At 36.7% G+C, this 21122-nt stretch overlaps 1 protein-coding gene across 1 annotated transcript in view; it reads left to right on the forward strand.

The window, feature by feature from the left end:
• pwp2h (PWP2 small subunit processome component) overlaps positions 1-20046 on the forward strand; it is a 54965-nt gene extending 34919 nt beyond the window's left edge. Inside the window, exons 13-21 of the mRNA XM_015363589.2 lie at positions 3946-4096; positions 7495-7675; positions 8087-8234; positions 8890-8989; positions 9438-9503; positions 12660-12878; positions 13980-14130; positions 17191-17265; positions 19560-20046. Coding sequence (XP_015219075.2) covers positions 3946-4096; positions 7495-7675; positions 8087-8234; positions 8890-8989; positions 9438-9503; positions 12660-12878; positions 13980-14130; positions 17191-17265; positions 19560-19719 — 1251 coding nt within the window. The 3' untranslated portion in view covers positions 19720-20046. The remainder of the gene's footprint in view (positions 1-3945; positions 4097-7494; positions 7676-8086; positions 8235-8889; positions 8990-9437; positions 9504-12659; positions 12879-13979; positions 14131-17190; positions 17266-19559) is intronic.
• Positions 20047-21122: the final 1076 nt, after the last annotated feature.

A 21122-nucleotide genomic window follows, 5' to 3' on the forward strand; every position in this document is an offset into this window, starting at 1 on the left:
TTCTCCCTCTCATTTTCTACATTTAACAGATTTTTGAAGTACTCCAGCCATCTTTGCTTGATCTGTTCTTCTTTAATCAAGACTCTGCCTTCTCCATCCTTGAGTACTGCCACCCGGATAATATCTTTTTTTCTGTCTCGCTCTGTTTAGCAATCTTGTAGATTTGGTCCTCTCCTTCCTTTGTTTCAAGTTTCTCATACCATTCTTTCCAGGCTCTTTCCTTTGCTCTTGCTACACTTCTTTTTGCTACCTTCTTTAGTCTCTTATATTTATATTTATATTTCTTTTTCAACTGAAGGCTCCTCTGTTTCCTCTGTGTTGTTTTTCATTTCTCTCACCAGCCTGTTGAAATCTACTTTGTTTTCTCTCAGTTTCCACACTTTTGTTCGTGCTGGGTGTTTCCTCTGCCTTATTCTTCGCTGGTAACTTTTTCATGAATGTTCAAAATCATGATGACATGAGAAAGGGTTGCCTGTAGGTTACCTGATAACTCTTGGGGTGCAACACTGGAATTGCATAATGCTGGAAATACACAACTCAGTAGAAATGGCAAGCAGCTTGGGTGTGGGAGCAGAGCATAAGCAGGGTTGATCATCTCCCAGTGGATCTAGAAGACTTTCCCTGAAGCATTTCTCTTGATCTGTGAGTCTCATTGGGCAAGACCCCACCTCACAGGGGAATCTCAGGTGGTTGTCTCTACCTTAAGCCCTGATGATGCTTAACATTTCAAGAAGCCACTGTCCTCCAAAGTTCAAAAAGGACATTGAGTGTTTCCTGGAGTTCACTGGTTATTAAAGATTTATTAATTACATCACCACCACTGGGCCCCTGTCATTGAACTCGCTACAAAAGGTAACCCAGACACAGATTAGAGGATGGATCAGTACCCTACTGCTTTCCAGACTATTATAGATCAAGTCTCAGTGTTGCACTGCCCTGACCTTTCTCACCTCTTGAAGATGATGTGTAACTATAATGGTTATAAGCTTAGAGTAATATCTGTATATATAGTACTGTAGCTGGCAAGCATTGTGGTGCAGTGCCTTTTTTTCCATTTCCTTTTTTCCTTCAGTTGGTTTAATTCAGGTTCAGTATATATAGTACACTGCACCACACCTTTAAAGACCTTACACTCCGTACCTGTTGCTACAATTAGCATCTCAGGAACAGCAACAGCGTGTTGTTGATTCCATGTGAATATCATTTTCAGATGTAATAGCAGTTAGTGTGGCCCAAACTTAAAAAGGAGGGAGATTTTCTTTGTTCAACCCTAAGGAGTCTTGAGAGAGAGCTTATTTCGTGTCATTAGTTTATACAAGTGAAAAAAATTGCCAGCTGAGTAGCATTTGGAAAAATGTTTATCTTTTTGTCCTGCAAGTGTTGCAGTACATGAATATAATGATATAGTTATTAATTTCTTTAGATACGCGATTCCATATTATATTCCCTATTAATCAAATTCTAAACGTATGCTTGTTTACTCCGGTATCGAGCGTCTTCGCAGAAAAGCTTAAAACTTTTCTCACAGAGTACTGTATACACATGTTATTTCAAATGTTAGTTAAGACTTGGATGCTTAAAATGTTTAGGGAGCAATGGAATACTGGTGTGTATTTTTTCATTAAAGTACCGAGACCAGCCATATACAGTTTACATAATACTGTATGTTTATGTTCCGAAATTAATATAGTTTATGACCTTCACATGCGTTATGCTCCTATTCTCTTTAAGCTACTAAAATTTCCCTTCAGTGGTAAAATTCCATATAAATATTTAATACTAAAACGTGCACAGTAAAGACATTAAAATCTTTCCACGACCGACCAACGCACCACGAGTGCCCCTGTCGGTCATTTTGGCCAACCAATCGCGTGGTAAGACGCGTTATACGCGTTATGACATTGCCAAATGCCTGCGGTACGTGTTTGTGCCGCGCACTTTGAATGGCTGCATCTGTAGTGAAATCTGTTATGTTTTGTTCATCTGAGGCTAGATTTGTCTAATTATACAAGTTGGTGAGGACCAGACGATTGTTATTTATGCTCTGATATGTAAAACCTTTGAATTTAAAGAGGGTATACTTTCTTTTTCACAAGACTGTAGGTGGTGGGGGGGAGTTCCCTTTACCTGTAAAGGACTTTGAATATCAAGAAAAACACTTTATTCTTATTATTATTAATACTAATAATTATTATATAATTATATAATAATAAAGATATTACTGCTACATATCCCATATCATTGAGAACACCCTTAACTATCCTACTAGATAGTTCAGGTGGGTAGCTGTGTCAGCATGTGTAGGCTGCAAAGGAACAAGTAATAGGTTTATTCCATGCTGAAAAAAAGAAGAAAGAAAAAACTTTTTGACCGTGGAGCCTTCTTCAGGTGTAGTATACTACTAGATACCTGTTGTCCACCATCATTAGACTGCTTAAGCCTAACTGCCCTATTACATAATCTGCCTTTTCCCAACTACAGTTTTTTTTTACTTTCAAGATTGACCACATCTGGCATCACATTCTTTCCACCACATGTTAGTACTATGCCTCCTCCCTGCATGCGTAGTTTTACTGTTTCCCTTCTTTCTCACTTTACCTCAGTTTACCTTAGTAAATTTGCATCATGTATAAAACCCTGAAGATGGCTCCTGAAGAAGGTTCCACGGCTGAAAAGTTGTTTTCTTTCTTCTCTTTTCCGCATGGAATAAATCTATTACTTTTTCCTTTGCAGCCTACGCATGCTGATGAAGCTACCAACCTGAACTACATTATGTATAAAATATACCACTTGTTTATTATTGCATTCCAGCTATTTTATTTAAGTCCTGTTTTTCTGCCCTTTGCCCTGGTTAAAGTCACTAACAATCTTATGGCTTCTGATTCTGGTTCTCTGTCTATCCTTATTCTCCCAGATCACAGTGCTTTTTTGACACTGTAGGACATGAAGGACCTATAAGCAGTTTGAGTTTAACCATGTCACCTTGCTTTTTTGTATTGTAACCTGTGTTTGGAGTTTCTGACTAGAGTTTGGAATTTTCTTTTAAATGATTCAACAGTTTGTCTTTCTTAGGGTTTTCAGTTTTGGAATTAGGTTAATTGAGTGTTATCGAGTTGGGTGTTCCTCAGGGCTCAATAGTGGTCCTCCTACAGCTCCCGTGTTCCCACTTGGTTAGCTATTAAAATTACTTTGTCTGATTTATTATTACTATACTAATGATACCCAGGTCTATGTCCATACTAAACCTGACACTGAAGGTGGTGTCTCTGCATTCTCTAATTGCATCTTTAACATAAACACCCAGATGTCTCAGTTTCCACCATTTAATCTGTGACAAGACTGAAATGTGTTCCTTTATTGTTTTCAATGAAACATTCCCTGTCACCTGCCAGTTATGTAGTCCAGATATCTCCAGTTCAAACCTGGTCTCTGCCATTAACTGGACTGGGATTTCTCTGTGCTGTGCACAGTGAGAAACACCATTCCTCCAGTCAGTACAAATTCACCTGTAAGACTCTATTGAACATGAACAGTGTGTCAAAAGGCAAATACCCAGTTGGGTATGCGAGACAGAACATGAAGTCTTTATCTACCCTGTTCTGTATTTGTGCCTGTTGACAATTTCAAATTACATGTAAAATTAGATAATTCCTGGTTCCAAATCTTAAAAAAAAAACAGAACAAGCTGCAGTGCTGGAGTGGCTTCTGTTCCCTGTTAGTTTTCTAGAAATAGCAATCAGCAGTTATTATTGGGTTGGTTGATATTAAGTTATTAAATGTTACATTTCTCATTGAAAAAACAAATCACCTTTTTTGATAAGGGAGTAGTCAGACATAATTATAAACAATGTCTTTTATTGTTAAATTTCATATCATACACAATTTTCAGTATGCATTGCCTACCAGTGTGTAAAATGGTTATTTTCCAATATTTGTTGTTCACAGGTTCTGGCAGGACATGAAGGACCTATCAGCAGTTTGTGTTTTAACCCTGTACAGTCCATCCTAGCCAGCACCTCCTGGGATAAAACTGTAAAGCTGTGGGACATGTGTGACAGCTGGAAGACTAAAGAAACATTGCAGCTAACCTCTGATGGTAAGGTGGACGGACAAAGAGAACTGGCGTTCAAGAGAACTGTTTATTTAGTTTTTACAGTTGTAAAAGGCATGTCCTTATATTACCTATGTAGGAGGTTTGGGGTTTTAATTTGCAGTAACAATTAGACATTTTAAATTGTGAAAGTACAACTTTTAGGAACCAACCCAACATTATAATTTATAGCCTCACACAGATTCCAGATAAGCAATGTACCAAACATTGATATAAACAAAACATGTATAACAAACAGCATAGTAGATCTGTACCTGTGAAACAATCTGCTGTTTTTTGTTAAGGGATTACAAAGATCAGAATTAATAACTTCAGTTATTATTATAGGTGTGGTGGCTCTGTGGCTGGAAAGTTGCCAGTTTGTTTCCCACGGCCGGCGGAGGAATCCTTGCACCTTAGCAAGGTCCTTAACCCCACCTGCTCCAGGGGCACTGTATAAATGTCTTACCTTGTGCTCTGATCCCAAGCTTCTCTCCCTGTCTGTGTGTCTCGTGGAGAGCAAGTTGGTGTATGCGAAAAGACAAATTCCTAATACAAGAAATTGTATATGGCCAATAAAGTGATCTTATCTTAAATACACATAGACTGTAAACCTACAGTCTAGCTTGTAGGTTTTATGAGTCTCATAGAACTAAATCACATTTTTTATATTTTCAGACACAAATAAATATACATTTACTATCATGGACAAAACATCAAAAATGCATGTAGAATAATTGTTCACCTTTCGAATTGTGATGTGAATAACAAAATTTACAGCTCAAAGATCTGTTGTCCAGACGACCTTGGTGAGTTTAAGTTTTGCACTTATAAAAAGAACTCTGTCTACATCCATGGGAGTGGCGTGCACATCGACGATAGTGCACATCGACGATAGACTGGAATGGTCTAAGAACATCGAGGCCATTTACAAGAAGGGTCAGAGCCGACTTTACTTCTTGAAGAGGCTCAGGTCCTTCAATGTGTGTAGTAAGATGCTACATATGTTCTATCAGTCGGTGGTAGCGAGTGCCATTTTCTACGCAGTGGTGTGCTGGGGCTCTGGGATTAGAGCAGTGGATTCTAAAAGGCTGAACAAGCTCATCAGGAGAGCAAGCCTCTGTCATTGGGTCTGACCTGGACCCCTTGGAGGTAGTGGCTGAGAGGAGAATGATGTCCAAACTAGAGGCCATCATGGACAACTTCTGCCATAAGCCACAGTGTAACGAATTATATAAAAATAGTACAATACATACAATACAATACAAGAGTTACTCACAGTATTTACATCCATATCTATATTTCCATCTATATATTCATATATGTGATACGATTTTTCTGTGTACTGTTCTGTTCTAGTTTGTTCTTTGTGTGTCCGGACTGTGAGTAACTCTTGTATTGTATTGTATGTATTGTACTATTATTATATAATTCGTTACAATGTGGCTGTGTTGTGTGTGTTAAGCGGCTGTTGCACTGCAATTTCCCTCATGGGATCAATAAATTATCTATCTATCTATCTTTCTGTAGCAGCTTCTTGGTGCTGGGAGGGTCCTGACATGGGAGAGAGAGAAAGCTTTTTTCTTACTTTTCTTAGCAGATTGTATTGACCTCAGGCAGGTCTTCTAAAGTCAAGTCTTCCCGTTGGATGTTTTGATCTAACCTTGATCTAACATTTAATTTTTGCATATAAATGTAATAATGTGTAAAATATTACACAGGGAGACAGGGAATATTAATGTTCACTGATTCCTATGTCAGATCACAAAGTACAGCAAGTTCATTTAAGTTAATAAGTTCATCTTTTTATAGCAAATTCCTTCTCAAGTGTTCTCAGCCTTTTATTTTCTTTTTTGTAAAATGTTGGTCTTGTTTTTTTGAGTGTGGCCCAGTGATGATTTTCAGCTTAGTAACTTTCAGACTACTGTTCAAGTTGATATTTGGTTGCATATCCTTGAGGCAATAGCTACATGAAATCTGTGATCCACACAGCTCCCCAAAGTTTTTCTAATAAGCTGGTACAGCCCTTTTGGATTGTTGCCTATTTTGGGAGTGTTCTGACTTTTTAGTTTTCTTCAGCATAAACTCATTGTTTGCATTTACCATATTTTGTGAATCACTGTTATGGTGTATGTTGAAATGCTACCTAATATATAGGAGAGGCTTGTATATAAGCAAACTATTTTTCTGTAAACATCTCACTAATGCTGAGTTAGCCAGTTCCAGTACATGAAATTACTTCCACTGTGGTTCATAATTGGCTGATAATTAAAATGATTAGCCAGAAGGGTGATGACATGTTTTATGGAGAGCTGATATCAAGACCAACCTTTACCAAAGTAAAAGTGTAGAGAAAGAAAGGAAACGTCGATGCTCCAAAGAACTGTGAAGCATTTCTTCAGTGTAATTTACAATTTCTCAGTCCTTCATTTTAAGTGTTGTCCTCTAGTTTTCTTCCTTCAAGCATTTAGCCTGTAAATATTCTGCTCCATACTTGTTGCTTATAATAACATCTATCCAGATGGATCACTACTTCCTTGTTTATTGTAATGTATAACAGGTGTGCTGTAATAATTCATATGATAATAATTCAACAAAATTATTTAATCAGCAGTCTAAAAATAATTTTATTTAAGTAATTTATTCACTTTCCTTCAGTGGGCTGGTGTTCCTTTGCTGCGGGAGTAGTCTTGTGCTCTAGTTCTACCTTGCAACCCGTGTTTCCAGGACAGGGTCTGGCTAGGAAAAATATCACCATGGATGGATTTTCTATTATTTTTATGCCTCAAGGTCAATGTGTACATGAACTTTGTAGGCTTTTGACATTAATTACAGGAATTTTTACCGGAATGTACATATTTGGTATTTAGTATTTAAATTAGCACTGCATAAGAATAAGATCATTTTTGTAACTAGTAACATTGACACTTTTTAGTAAATAAAGTTAGTCAATTAATTGCCGTAGGGGATAATTCGTGTCAGAAATGTCCTGTATAACTGGTGTGGTTCCTATTTGCATGGAGATCTTTGCATCAGATGCTGTTAATGTGAAACATTGTTCAGTAACATTAACTGGATCTAACGATTTTTGAAAATATTTAAAAGTAGTGAGTATTTTTAAGACCTTTTATTTAATTGATTGGACAATGGCCAATGCATTCAGGATATGCATAGAGGAAAATTTCAAGACCTTAATCACTGGGGCTATTTCTTATAAATCTTTTGAATTCAAACAATCGTGAAATAAAAACCTTTCTAGAAGGTTATAATTTAAATTAGTATATTTCTTTTTGCGTTCTCTCCTTTTAAACATTGATATTTGATCAAAGCTGAAAGAGCAGCAGTAAGATTTATCTACTCTTCATCTGTGGACAAAGTTACATATAGTGTGGTTTATTTTACAGTCTTGGTGGCAACATACCGGGCAGATGGGAAAGAGCTGGCAGTGGCAACACTGGATGGTGAGATCACATTTTGGGACCCTCAGAATGCAGTGCAGACTGGTTCCATCAGTGGGAAACATGACCTTCAGATGGGCAGGAATGAAATGGAGAAGATCACTGCCAAGCAGGCAGCCAAGGGCAAGTGAGTCATTAATTCACTGTATAGTTTCTGATATAGCAGAGTACATGAATGAGATTTATAATGTCACTTGAAAAAGACTTGATAAATAAGCTACATTTAACTGAATAGAATACTGTAAAATTCAAGGATGTTAACCTAGAAAATAACAGTTCATAGGAATTTATGGTAAGGCCTTTTTAAAAAGAAACTGATAGCTCTCTTGAGAGCTGAGTATCATGCTGTAATTTGTAAGCAGATTCAAAAGGGTTGTAGACTTGCTTTGCAGTTGTCTTGTCAAAAACGTAAAAATGTCTCCTTCTGCTTGAGGGAGTTGGTAGATGTGGCTGAACTCGTTGTCCATTTGTTTGCATCCTGGCACTGCAATTTCTGTGGGAGCAGAAGAGCAATGGCACAGTGTGTTTCTTTCTCCAGGTCTTTCACTACTCTGTGCTACTCTGCTGATGGCCTCTCCATCCTGGCTGGTGGCCAGTCCAAGTTTGTCTGCATTTACAACATCAAGGAGCAGGTTCTCATGAAGAAGTTTGAAATCTCATTGAATCTTTCCTTGGATGCAATGGAGGTGTGACTTTTTAAATTACTTGCAAGTGAATTCAGTTTGTTTTTTCCAATTATGTTGCAGGACAGTACATCAGGAGCTGGCATTGACTATATACAGTATATCCTTAATGTTTTTTTCTGTTTCGTTCTTCTTTTTCAATATACATCATTTTATTTATTCCTAATGAATAAGGAAAAGAAAATAATGTGTATTTTTACTTTGAGTAGCACAGCTTTTTATTGTACATTACATAATAATGAGTTGTGAGTAATGAGATGAGTTTTACAGTAAATTGTTTAGGTCTCATCATCTGAAAGACAATATCACACCAATACCAAAGGTTTTGCCCTGAAGGACCTTTTCCTTATTTAATTGGAAGCCGTCTAAAGGATAGCCTTAGACGTGCCAATTAGAGTTCCCTGATTCCATAATCAAGCTGAATAACAAAAGTTTTTCTTTTTGTTACACACATTACTATATCATAAATTAATATGTAAATCATAAACTGAGACTGAACACAGTGCTTGTGAGTTTGAACTCTGAAACAAGCTCAGATTACACACTTGTGTTATTCACTTAAAGTGTGTACTACCTGTAATGTCTAGATGACGTAAGCGTTTATTTCCCCTAGAGACCAGAGAATATTTCAGTTTTGTTTCCGTGCTTTGATGTGCAGGAGTACTTGGATCGTCGGACGATGACGGAGTTAGGGAGCTTAGCTGTAGTTGATGAAGCTGAGGGGGAGGCACCTCTCAGACTCCCTGGAATGAGGAAAGGTAGGAATGTTAAATGTGTTCTGCATGTGGTGAAGCACAGAAATGATGAGTTGGACTAATTTTCCTGTGCAGTTTTAGAGGTTGTCATCTGTGTTCAATTTTCAAGAAATTGACAAAGAAGAGGGGCCATACAGCATATCTTGCTGTAATTGTTTGTAGTTGATGATTATTAAAATAATTTGGTCAATTCCTCCAGAAAGTTTCTAGGAAATCTGCTTCAACAACATGGCAGTTTGTTAGGCTGGCATTTGAGTCTGCATTGGCAGTCAAGATCCTCCTATTTAATTGGTCAAACCTCAAGCATGGTGACATGTTTATTTTCTTGTATGAGATGACCTACCATCTGTCACAGTAACCTTGTTGCTTTGTGTGGAAAAACAGTAAAACAAAAATACAGTCTATATTGAAATTTAAAAAAAGAAAGTGATTCCCCTCCTTCCTCTTTCAGGTGAAATGAGCTCTCGACATTTCAAGCCTGAGATTCGTGTCAGCTGCCTTCGCTTCTCTCCCACTGGTAAGTCATTACACTTTTGAGGTATTTCTTCCTCTTACTATACTACTGTATAAGCAGTATATAGGTCAGAGGAAGTTCTAATGATGGTGCTAACAGACTTTCATGGTTCTAGTTAGTTTTGGTTGTTATACAAGAGAAATGTATGTTGATGGAGTTCCTTTTTATTGAAAAGCAAAACGTGTTACATACAGATGCAACGTGTAAATGGTAATGTGTGACTTTTTAAGAAACTTTCTGCTAGCTGTGCATGTCAGTACAATTTTTGTAGGAAATTGGGAAGGAAATTGCAAAAGAACTACAGAAGCAGCTTTAGAGAATACATAAAACAGATTAAAAGGACAAATCCTGTATGAAGAGAAAGGAGATGCTGTTTACAGCCCAAATATTCCATTAGGTATCAAGAGGGAACATGGAACTAAAGGAATAGGAACTTCTAAACCAGGGGGCAGAAAGTAATGTCCTATGGCATGAAACTGGAGAGATGACTGTGTCTAAAGGGCACTGTGAGAAAGACAAAGACTGTTCACTGCTGCCTTAGTTAAAGGGAAACTGTAACACTATTTTATATCTCAGTGATGACTGCATTTTAAACCACATTGAAACTACCAAGTGTACATCCTCCACTTAAAATCACAAAAGAGTTGAAGATCAATATTTGCTTAGTGCCACATTGCAGTCATTGTCTGAGATTCAGAACAAGGCAACAAAACTTCAGGTGATGTAAAAGCGGCACTATTACATGATTTAGGCCAGACAAATATTGCTACTACAGTATATCAATTTAAAATATTTTAATGAAACTGACATATACATGTTTTAGATACTTTAGCTAAGTATTGCAAAAAAAAAGGAGCAACTAAACAACTAAAATGTACTTTTTGCAAAAGTGCTCCTTAATTTAGATTGGTAACTATTACATTGGTGATTATTTTGTGGTAAATCTCGCCTAAAAGAAAAATTCTAGCAGGACTTTTTTGGAGGACTTGCTGTGCCATAGCCCATGATGTTGCCTGAACAGCTGATTTGAATTAGTACAATCTAATTGAATTCAACATGTCAACTTTGAAATGGTTTTTCTGACAATTACTACTTGTTAACTCAGATCATATTCGACCATTCCAGGGGTGAAATGTCCGCTGCACAAAATATACTTATTCAGTTGTATATCTTGCTGAAGCTGGTTGAGAAAATTTTCGATGGGACCAACATTGGAGTGCTCCTGTTTATTACCAATCTCCAGGCTAGTTGAATATCCTTTGGAAAAAGAAACAGACTGACTTTGCTAATCCAATTGTCTGTTTTGTGTGTGACCACTATATTCCGAACAGCCAAATGCACAGCAGTGATGCAATGCATCCAGTTTAGTACTTAATTTGTGGTTTGTAAAATTTTGTGATACATTCAATTAATTATTTTGTTACTGAGATTTAATCATTAGTTTAAGAATTTGGGACTGCAGTTCCCCTTTAAGCCTGGAGTCAACTTGCTAATTCTAGAATTGAATGTAGATGTGTCATATGTTCCCAAATCAAGAAAATTGGAAAAGTGAAAGAGATGCCAGATGTCCCTGCAGCTTGTGAGAAAAAAAGGTGAAGAGCGAGTCTGTTAGTTTCCTGACACAGATGGAAAAAGAGTAGGAGAGGTTTTGGTTCCCTAACACAGAAGAATAATAACATCACATCACTTTATTAACCCTTTACAATTTCTTGCATTAGGATTTTGTCTTTTTGCATACCCCAGCTTGCTCCCTGGAGCAGTTGGGGTTAAGGGCCTTGCTCAGGGGCCCAATGGAGTAGGATTCCTCTGCCGGCTGCGGGATTTGAACCGGCAACCTTCCAGCCACAGGTGCAGATCCTTAGCCACAGACCCACTGCTCCACCCCAAGAATTGGGGAGGCTATATGACCAAACCCTTGAAGAAGACAGGAAGAGGTTGCCTGTACGTAAACAGAAATAGACTAGTCTGAGGGAAAAAATGAGGTGTTGCTGCTACAGCAGGATAGCAAACTTAAATTAATCAAACTTTTATCAAGCGAATGCCCAATTGGCATTATTAATGTTGGTCACTCTTTTTTAATATAGTTTATCACTAATACTCTTTTCAAAAATGCTCAACTTTGTGTAGTGGTCTCCTATTAGTACCCAAAAGTATCCTCATCCGTGAAAGACATCTTTATCTCTGAGGTGCACATGAATTTCAACATCTATTCCTGAGAGTTGATTCACCCCTCAAGTTTTTATTTTACATATTAATTTGGTTCAGGTGGGTAGCTGCGTCAGCATGCGTAGGCAGGTTCTTGACACCTGAAGAAGGCTCCACGGCTGAAACGTTGTGTTTTCTTTTCTTCTTTTTTTCAGCATTGAATAAACCTATTACTTGTTCCTATATTAATTTGGTGCCTGAGTAACTAAGTGATGGACAAAGTTTGTGAGACCAAAGCCTTTTCAACTCAGTTCAGACAAAAAGAGGTGTCCACTGCTCAAAATAATAATACACTTCAGGGAAAGAAAATCAAAAAGTAAAAAATATAGTTAAGTTACATGATTTGCTTTAAGTATCCAATGAAGAAAACCTAGATAAAATGGTTACTGTAATAAAACAAATCTCAAACCAAAAGAAAGCAAACAAATGATAATTGGAATTACTGATCTTTACAAATAATTAAATGCAAACCAGCAGAACACTCTGAAATTATAAGACATTTTGAAATTAAGTCATATCAGAAATAGTATGTGACTCAAAGTTAAAATGTAGTATAGAAAACTACGAGCAAAAACATATGTAAGGACAGATACCATTGCCAAAAATGCTAAAACTTTACAAAATTGCGAAAACTGAATGATCATGAACATGTTTAAGAACCCAAACATACGATAGCATTGAGGATGATCTGTGTAAATTCAGTTCAAGACTGTTCTTTTTATTAAAATAGATGATTTTAGTGTGCATTGAAATTTATAGATTAGTTTTATACAAAGATTAAAAGCTGTACCAGAAAATTAAAAGAGCCTCCATCTCACATTTGCATAATGCTCAAGCTATTTCCTGACCCTGATTTGCTTTGACAATATAAGATTGTGTTTATTTTATGTTGTTTAAATGTGCTAGGAATTTATTTTCTGTTACTAAAGATATGTATGGCTGTTTTCTACACAGGACGCAGCTGGGCAGCAACTTCCACTGAAGGTCTGCTGATCTACTCTCTGGACAGTGCAATGGTGTTTGATCCCTTTGACCTGGATATAGATGTCACTCCAAGTAGTGTTCGCCAGCAGCTGAGCTTGCATTCTTACATGACCGCCATTGTATTGGCCTTCCGCCTCAATGAGAGGAAACTCACCCTGGAAGTCCTGGAGGCTGTCCCCCATAACGAGAGTAAAACAATATTTTTGTAAAGTTATTTAACACAGTGTTCAGAAACAAACTGAGGAAATACAGGCATGCAATACATTACTTCTTGAAATTTGAAATAAAGCAGCAGAATGGATGTTTGGTTCAGTCTCCATTCCATAAGAATCTGGAGAGTCGTGGTATCTGAAATTGGGTGTGTAGCTGTTGTAGCCCAGAACTGGACTCCAGGTTTTTATTGTGAATAAGTTTGTGCTGAACATTGTAAATTTGATTAAAAATATTCTATTATTTTATCCTGTTTTCATTATTTGCAAGTACAAATAATGTAATAATGAACAGTAGTTTCTCACACTTATTCATGCCAGCAGTTATATCACCCTGTAACTCGGGTGTTGCTCATGGAGTCTTCTTGATCCAGCTACTCGTCAGCAGCACCCTGCAACTCGCAACTGCCACTCACTAAAGCTTAGCAGGTGTTAGCATTTGTGGCTAGTATCTTGATGGGAGATCTCCTGGGAAAAACTAAGGTTGTTGCTGGAAGAGGTGTTAGTGGGGCCAGCGGAGGGCACTTTTCCTGTGGTTGTGTCTCCTAATGTCCTAGTATAATGACAGGGACAATATACTGTAAAAAGGCACCTGCCTTTGATATGATATAAAACTGAGGTCCTGACTCTCTGTGGTTATTAAAAATTCCAGGGCATTTCTCAAAAAGAGTAAGGATGTTAAATCCTGGTCAAATTTCCCATTGGCCTTTACCAATCATGGCTTCCAAATAATCCCCATGTATGAATGGTCTTCATTACTCTGCTCTCCTCCCCACTGATAGCTGACGTGTGGTTACCTGTACCCATTACCTGTAAAGAACTTTAAGTGGAGTGTCCAGAAAAGTCCTATATAGGGACAAATATTATTGTTGATTATATTTGAATTTAAAATGGTTTGACAAAATTCCACATCGCAAAAATCACAAGTGTTTTTATCAATTTTTAAACTTGATATGTATACAGGTCCAAGGAATGCCATATTTAGCCATATATAGCTTTAAACTTTAATTCCAATCCTCTGTATAGGATTAGTGATTACTCTCTTCTGACTATTCATTGGTACTCTCTCTTTGCTTGCCAGTCAGTGTGGTGTGCAACTCACTACCCGGTGTATATGTAGAGAAGCTGATGCATTTTGTGGCCACTGCCTTGGAAAACTCACGCCATCTGCAGTTTTTCTTAACCTGGGCTGAGTGTCTCCTTTCTTTCCATGGACAGAACCTGAAGACCAGGTCAGTCACTGCTTTTCATTTACTCGGCTGTGTAAAGGTTTTAGTTAGGAGTTACGATATACTAGTCCATGAAAAACAGTTCACCCCCTTTCAGATTTTCTGAATTTTTACACATTGCAACATCGAGTGTTATTAGAGCTTTATGTGGGTCTGGGAGAATAAGTGAAAAAATAATATTAAAGTTGGTGCTTGTTTCATTTATTTCATTGACAAAGTAATTCTGCATCCATTATCCCTGTGTTAATAAGGAAGTGCCCCAATCAATCAATCCAGTTAAAAGAATAACTAGAGCTAGCTGTGTGAACACTTTATTTGGGCTAATTTGGCCTGCCCTGTTCTCTATAAAACTCACAAACTTTGGCTTTGTCTGCTCAAAAGACATTTTTGAAGATATCTGAAAAAAGTAATTGATGCCTGTCAATCTGAAGAAGGTTATAGAATCATTTCTAAAGTTCTGGGGCTTTAGTCGCAATCATAATCTTGAAGTGGAAACAATAGTGAATCTTCCTGAGAGTGGCTATCCTCTAAAATAACTCCAAGAGTAGAGCGCAAAATTATCCGGGGAGTCCCAAAGAAACCCAGTTGTGACAGTTATGTCCCTTATTTCAGGAAGATCTTTTCTACACCTCATTTCATGAATATTTATTGTATCTTGATTGGTACTGAGATATATCATAGTATACAGATGTACTGTTTAGATTAAAGATTAAAACTAGAGCATCTCACTTAGAAGTAATGCAAGTAATGCTAGTGAAGCTTCCTAATGGTGCTCTGACAAAAATGTAATTTATGTCCATATTTTATTTTCAAAATATTAAAGGGAGTCTCTAAAATGCTTTTTTTATGTACTTTAAAGAATGTTATTATTATATGTAGTTTGTTTATATGGTTGGGTGTTTAGCTAACTGACAGAAAATCATAACGCCATCTTATAGCACATGCAGGCATTCCATTTTATTTCTTCAGAAGAAGGTGTGTGGAGTGAAACCACTGTGACACAGCTGAAGCATAGGCCTGTCAAACTGTTAGCATGATACGAGCACAATGTCATTAATACTTAGACTACTCTTAAGAGTATGGTAGAAATATCACGGTGTCTGAAGATCTAGTTATTGATAAAATTATACCAGCAAGTTAAACTATTAAATGTTTTGTCCTGTCTAGTTTTAATAGTTTTAAGTAACTCGTGCATTAATTCCCCAATGGATTATTGCAAATTCGGTATTGGCAGGAGCCTCTACTGAATGCTTTTATAATATTGCTTTGAAGCTGTAAAAAACTACAATTTAAAAATTTTACTCTACAATAGGCATTTAATATAAAAGTACACAATTAACAATGCCAAAATATGAAGACTGATTGAATGTCTGTGTATGAGATTATTACTAACCCTTTATTGCACAGTTATTTTTTGTATATTATATTTGACCTTACTGGGGATCAATACACTTTTGCAGCAATGCCTGGTGCTTTTTGACAGAATCTTATCGGATGTGTTAATTTTGTTTCTTAGATATACATTTTATTAAACATTTATTATACAAATAAATTAAACTGATTGACTAAAATGACTAAAACTAATTGTTTTAGTCTAATAAAAGTAAGTCTTGTATTAATAATTTAGTTGACAAGACTAACGTATAAGTGGGTGACTATAACTAAAAGGCATTTTAGTTGACATGGCTAAGGCTATGACTTCATCAAAAACTGGTGACACTGTACACAGCTATGTGAGGGATTGTCACCTGTTACAGGAAGTGTTTGGTTACAGTGATTGCAGGATGACTTTATGAGATAAATGAAACAAGCACCAGTGTGTTACCAAAAAAGAATTGCTGCCAAAGGGGTTCTCACCAAGTATTAACTCTAAGCCTTTTCTGCTTATGATATTTTAGTTTTGAATTTTTAATATATATTTTTCTCAAAAAAAGTTTTTCCCCTTAAAAGACTGGAACATGGTTTGTAGCTAAGTGAAAAGGTCATCATTTAAATATATGAAACTCTCCAAAGAAATTTGAATTTTTTTTTATGGCACTGTACCTATATGTTTTATGTCTAGATTGCCCTTTTCTGAATTGTTAGAAGATAAAATAATAAAACATTAAAAATATATTAACATTTAAAAATAAACCATTAACATTTTAAAGCTTAAATTGTTACTCAAGAGTAGAGATAATTTATCCTTCAGTCCTACATCGATGTAAGAACTTGGTTTGTTGATGGAACCAACACACTCTTTTCTGTTGTTAAATTGTTTTTACTCTACTATTTAATTGTTGTATATAAATTCTAACTTACCTCTGCCACTGGACTAGTGCTGGAAAAGGGAGGTATTAGGCATACAAGGGCAGAAACGGGTATTAGATTACTACAATGTAAGATAAATAGTGATCCAAGGTAAGTGCTCTTTCTTAGCTCAAACCAGGGAGATTTTGAATATTGTGTTTTGGTGGCCATAATAACTTGGCCACGTCATGTTAACTCCATTGCAGTTTATAAGTTAACTTTTTTTACACGCACTTCTTTAAAGGCTGTATGTAAGTCTGCCAAATTTTAAATCCGAAATCTATGATTAATTCAGAAATCTAGAATTATCTAAATAGCTAATCGGTAAAACGAGTATTTAACAAATGCAGTTTTAAATTGGTGCATGCCATTTGCACCGTGGCTTCACATGCCGACTAAATTTAACTGTGATTAAAACATAATTCTAAAATGTTTTGATATGTTTTATATTTATATATTTTACTGAAGTTTTACTTAGCATTTTTATTTTAGTCCATGTTATATAAGAATTTTAAAAATAGAGATATTAGAGATTTGAGATAAAGTAATGAAAAATCTCAAAAAAGCAGTGAATGCATTAGCAGATGCTGCAAGAATCCTATATTTGGTCATAAATTATGCTGGCAATACAAAGGTATTGTTAAGTTTATAATTGTTATATTAGTACCCTTAAGATATGATCGTTTGGACCTTTTGGGATACAAATCATTTAGTATGTTTTTCTTGCTTTTCTGGTAGAATAACTTGTCAATGAAAAATTTAATCCATTCTCAGATCAGGATCAATATTGCCAGTAATTCAGTCCCTACAGAGGAGTATTCAGATGCACTTTGAGGACCTGTCCAAACTGTGAGTATTTTTAATCATCAAGGTTTGTTTAGAGCAGCACAGTTGTTCAGTAGCTAGCATAACTGCTATGCATCCCTGAGGCAATGGGTTCAATTCAGTACCTGGGGTGCATCTACAGTGGTGCTATAAAGTTTGTGAACCCTTTAGAATTTTCTGAATTTCTGCATAAATTTGACCTAAAATGTGATCTTCATCTAAGTCATAAAGTAGAGATCTCAATAAAACAAAACACACAGAATGATAGACTTTTTCATGAATTTATTGATCAAAATGATTCAACATTAAATGTCTTTGGTGGAAAAGGTATATGAACCTCTAGGATTATCAATTCAGTTAAGAGGATATAGAGTCCGGAGTGACTCTCCTCATCTCTCCCCAATGGGAAGGGATGACAATCAGGTGTGAGTTTGGGTAGCCCTGCCCTATTTAAAAAACATAAACCTGTGTCTTCACTACCAAAGTCTGGTCTTCAACACACAGGTTTGCATGCCATGTCTCGATCAAAAGAGATTTCTGAGGACCTCAGAAAAAGAGTTGTTGATGCTCATCAGGCTGGAAAAGGTTACAAAACTATCTCTAAAGGCTTTGGACTTCACCAGTCCACTGTCAGGCAGATAGTGTACAAATGGAGAAAATTCAACACCATTGTTATTCACTCCAGGAGTGGTCATCCAACAAAAATCACTCCAAGAGCAAGGTGTATAATATTCTGGAAGATCACAAAGAACCAGGGTAAAGCCTAAGGATGTGCAGTCCTCTCTTACACTGGCTAATGTCAGTGTTCATGAGTCCACCATCAGGCAAACACTGAACAAGAATAGTGTACATGGGAGGATAGAAAGGAGGAAGCCGCTACTCTCCAAGAAGAACATTGCTGCCTGTTTACAGTTTGCTAAAGAACACCTGGTTGAGCCAGAAGACTACTGGTAGATTGTTCTATGGACGGATGAGTCGAAAACAGAACTTTTTGACTTAAATGAGAAACGTTATGTTTGGCGAAAACCAAACACTACATTCCAACATAAGAACCTCATCCCAACAGTGAAACACGGTGGTGGCAGTATCATGGTTTGGGGCTGTTTTGCTACAACGGGACCAGGATGGCTTGCCATCATTGGCGGAAGTATGAATTCTGGATGGTACCAGCAAATTGTACAGGAGAATGTCAGGGTATCCATCCATGAACTGAAGCTCAACAGAAAGTGGGTCTTGCAGCAAGAGAACGACCCTAAACACATAAATCAGAATACCAAAGAATGGTTGAAGCAGAAGAAATTTCGCGTTTTAGAATGTCTGAGTCAAAATCCAGACCTTAATCCAATAGAAATGTTGTGGCAAGACATGAAGCAGGGAGTTCATGCAAGAAAGCCCACGAAAATCACTGAGTTGAAGCAATTCTGTAAGGAGGAATGGGCCAAAATTCCTCCAAGCTGATATGCCAGCAATGATGTAGTCATTGTTGTTCAAGGGGGTCACACCAGTTAGTGAAAGCAAAGTTTCACATACTTATTCCGACAAAGACATTTAATGTTGGATCATTTTGGTCAATAAATGAATGAAAAAGTATATCCTTTTGTGTGTTTTTTGATTGGGTTCTCTTTATTTTTATGATTTAGATGAAGATCTGATCACATTTTAGGTCAAATTTATGCAGAAATTCAGAAAATACTGAAGTTTTCACAAACTTTCTAGCACCACTGTACATGGAGTTTGTATGTTCTTCCCATGTTCTTGTGGGTTCCTTCCGGGTGTCCAGTTTCCACCTACAGTCCAAAGAAGACTTAATTGTCTTCTGGGAAAATTGGCCTTCATGTGAGCGAGTGAGTTATATGTGTGTATGCTTAGATGGACTAGCATTGCATGTGGTACAAGGTAATTTAAAAATTCCCTAATTTTTAAATTTGATTACATTTGTCTTCTTCTTGTTTCCTAAAATTGAAACATTTTCTGCAGTTCTTAATAGTTTGTTAGTTATATATGTCATTATCACATTACTTCGGCAGAAGTTGCGGACCATGGATCCACCTTGACAAATTCTGCTTAACCTTAAGCAGACTTCACACGTCACAGGTTTTGAAATCTAGAGTCAAATATGGCAAATTTCCCAATCACTTTTGTGCTTTTTTGCCAGAATCAGTTCTGGGCAAAGGCCTTACAAAACCTCCATCCAGTTATCCCTAGGACAATACTAGTCACATGCGACATTCATGTGTTACACAATCTGGTTGTTTACCATAGTGTAAAAAAGTATTTTTTCTCTAAATCCTCTTTTACTTCTTTTTTCAACTTCGCAGCTGTGACTGGAATCAGTATAATATCAAGTATGCTTTGGCTCTATCAAAGCAGCGTGGCATCAAGAGGCTGGCTTCAGAGTCCATCAATGAAGATGATGGGTCAGAGGGATTAGAATCAGTAAGAGACCAATCTTTTGAAGAGGCTGACATAGATATGTAAGAATTGAGTTATTGATTATACATATACAATACCAATATACCAACTGGCACACATTTTAATCTTTGCTTTTTGGTAAACTGGGATGTACACCATTTTTTGTGTAGAGTGCTTTGTGTGTATGTATACAGAATAGACAGGAGATCTTGGAGCAGAAGGTACCCCCTGTAAAAGATTCACAGAATAGTTTCAGCTGAAGCACCAGAATTTGTATAACACTGACATTTTGACAGTTCATCTTATGCTGAAGAATTATGTTGTTTTAGAGAATTTATTAAATGTTTTAATGCTAATGTTTGAACTGAAATTAAAACAATTATACAACCCTTACACACTTGTAATCTTTCTCATACTGATATTTTCCGTCTCTAAGCACTTCCACTTCAGTCCAACTGAAGTCTGTGTACCGACGTCTGGGGTTTAAGTCTTGTGAAGACTCACTATGATCTTCTATAAAAATTCCAAATATCTCTTATGGTGATATACAGACCAATATACCAATTTGTTGTCTGTGGGTGGGAGGACTTCGTGACTTCAGTGATTTACATCTTCCTGCATATTTACAGCACACAATATGAGTGTACTGTAAAAACTGTGCTATGAGTGTACAGTAAAAATTGAAGGATTTCAAAAGCAAACGTAAAAAAATAAAATGCAACAAATAATGCTAAAACCATATGTTTTATATCAGCCCTTGTATTTTAATTACAAATGTGACTTTCTAAGTAAAATGTTGTTTAAAATCAGTCTTCTTCCACTGTGATCTTATGCACACATGTATTCCATTAACTTTAATTTACATTATCCTCTGAAGCCAAAGTGCTGTATATATTCAAGAAAATATACAGATCCAGATCCAAAATATATACTGCAGTAGTTTACAGTAAAGCAGCTGCGCGAGACTACAGGAGACTGCTGCATTTTAGAAATTTTCAGTTTTGTGAGTGCGCTACTTTGTAAAACCGCCAGGTGGAGGTGTGAAAGCTGAGCGTGGCGTATGGAGCATTTGGGCTGTCACCAGAAAACGCTAGTTTTTTTCCAATTATAGAATTTAAATTGTACAAGGTTTAGACCTTTATTCATTTTAAACTGTTATTATACTGGAGCTTGTGAACGTGATGTGCCTCTTTCACGTTTAGATCCACATAGAGAAAATACAAAGGTAAATAACAGTACTGTAATGTAATACATATCTAATGTACACACAGTAGATGGTAGTGGAAGCTATAGATGCAGCCATTCAAAATGCTCGAGGGACTCTATGGTAAATCGCAGTGCACGTACCGAAAGGAACCGCATAATACTGCATGTTTTTTATAAATAAGGTGAAATACCGTGTAAAACCGGCAAGTGGATATGGTAAACATGGGCTGCCGCCAGAAACCACCTGGTTTGAATCCCAGTCA

The sequence above is a fragment of the Lepisosteus oculatus genome, chromosome 15 (genome assembly GCF_040954835.1).
Source record: "Lepisosteus oculatus isolate fLepOcu1 chromosome 15, fLepOcu1.hap2, whole genome shotgun sequence".
In the NCBI taxonomy this organism is placed as follows: Eukaryota; Metazoa; Chordata; class Actinopteri; order Semionotiformes; family Lepisosteidae; genus Lepisosteus; species Lepisosteus oculatus.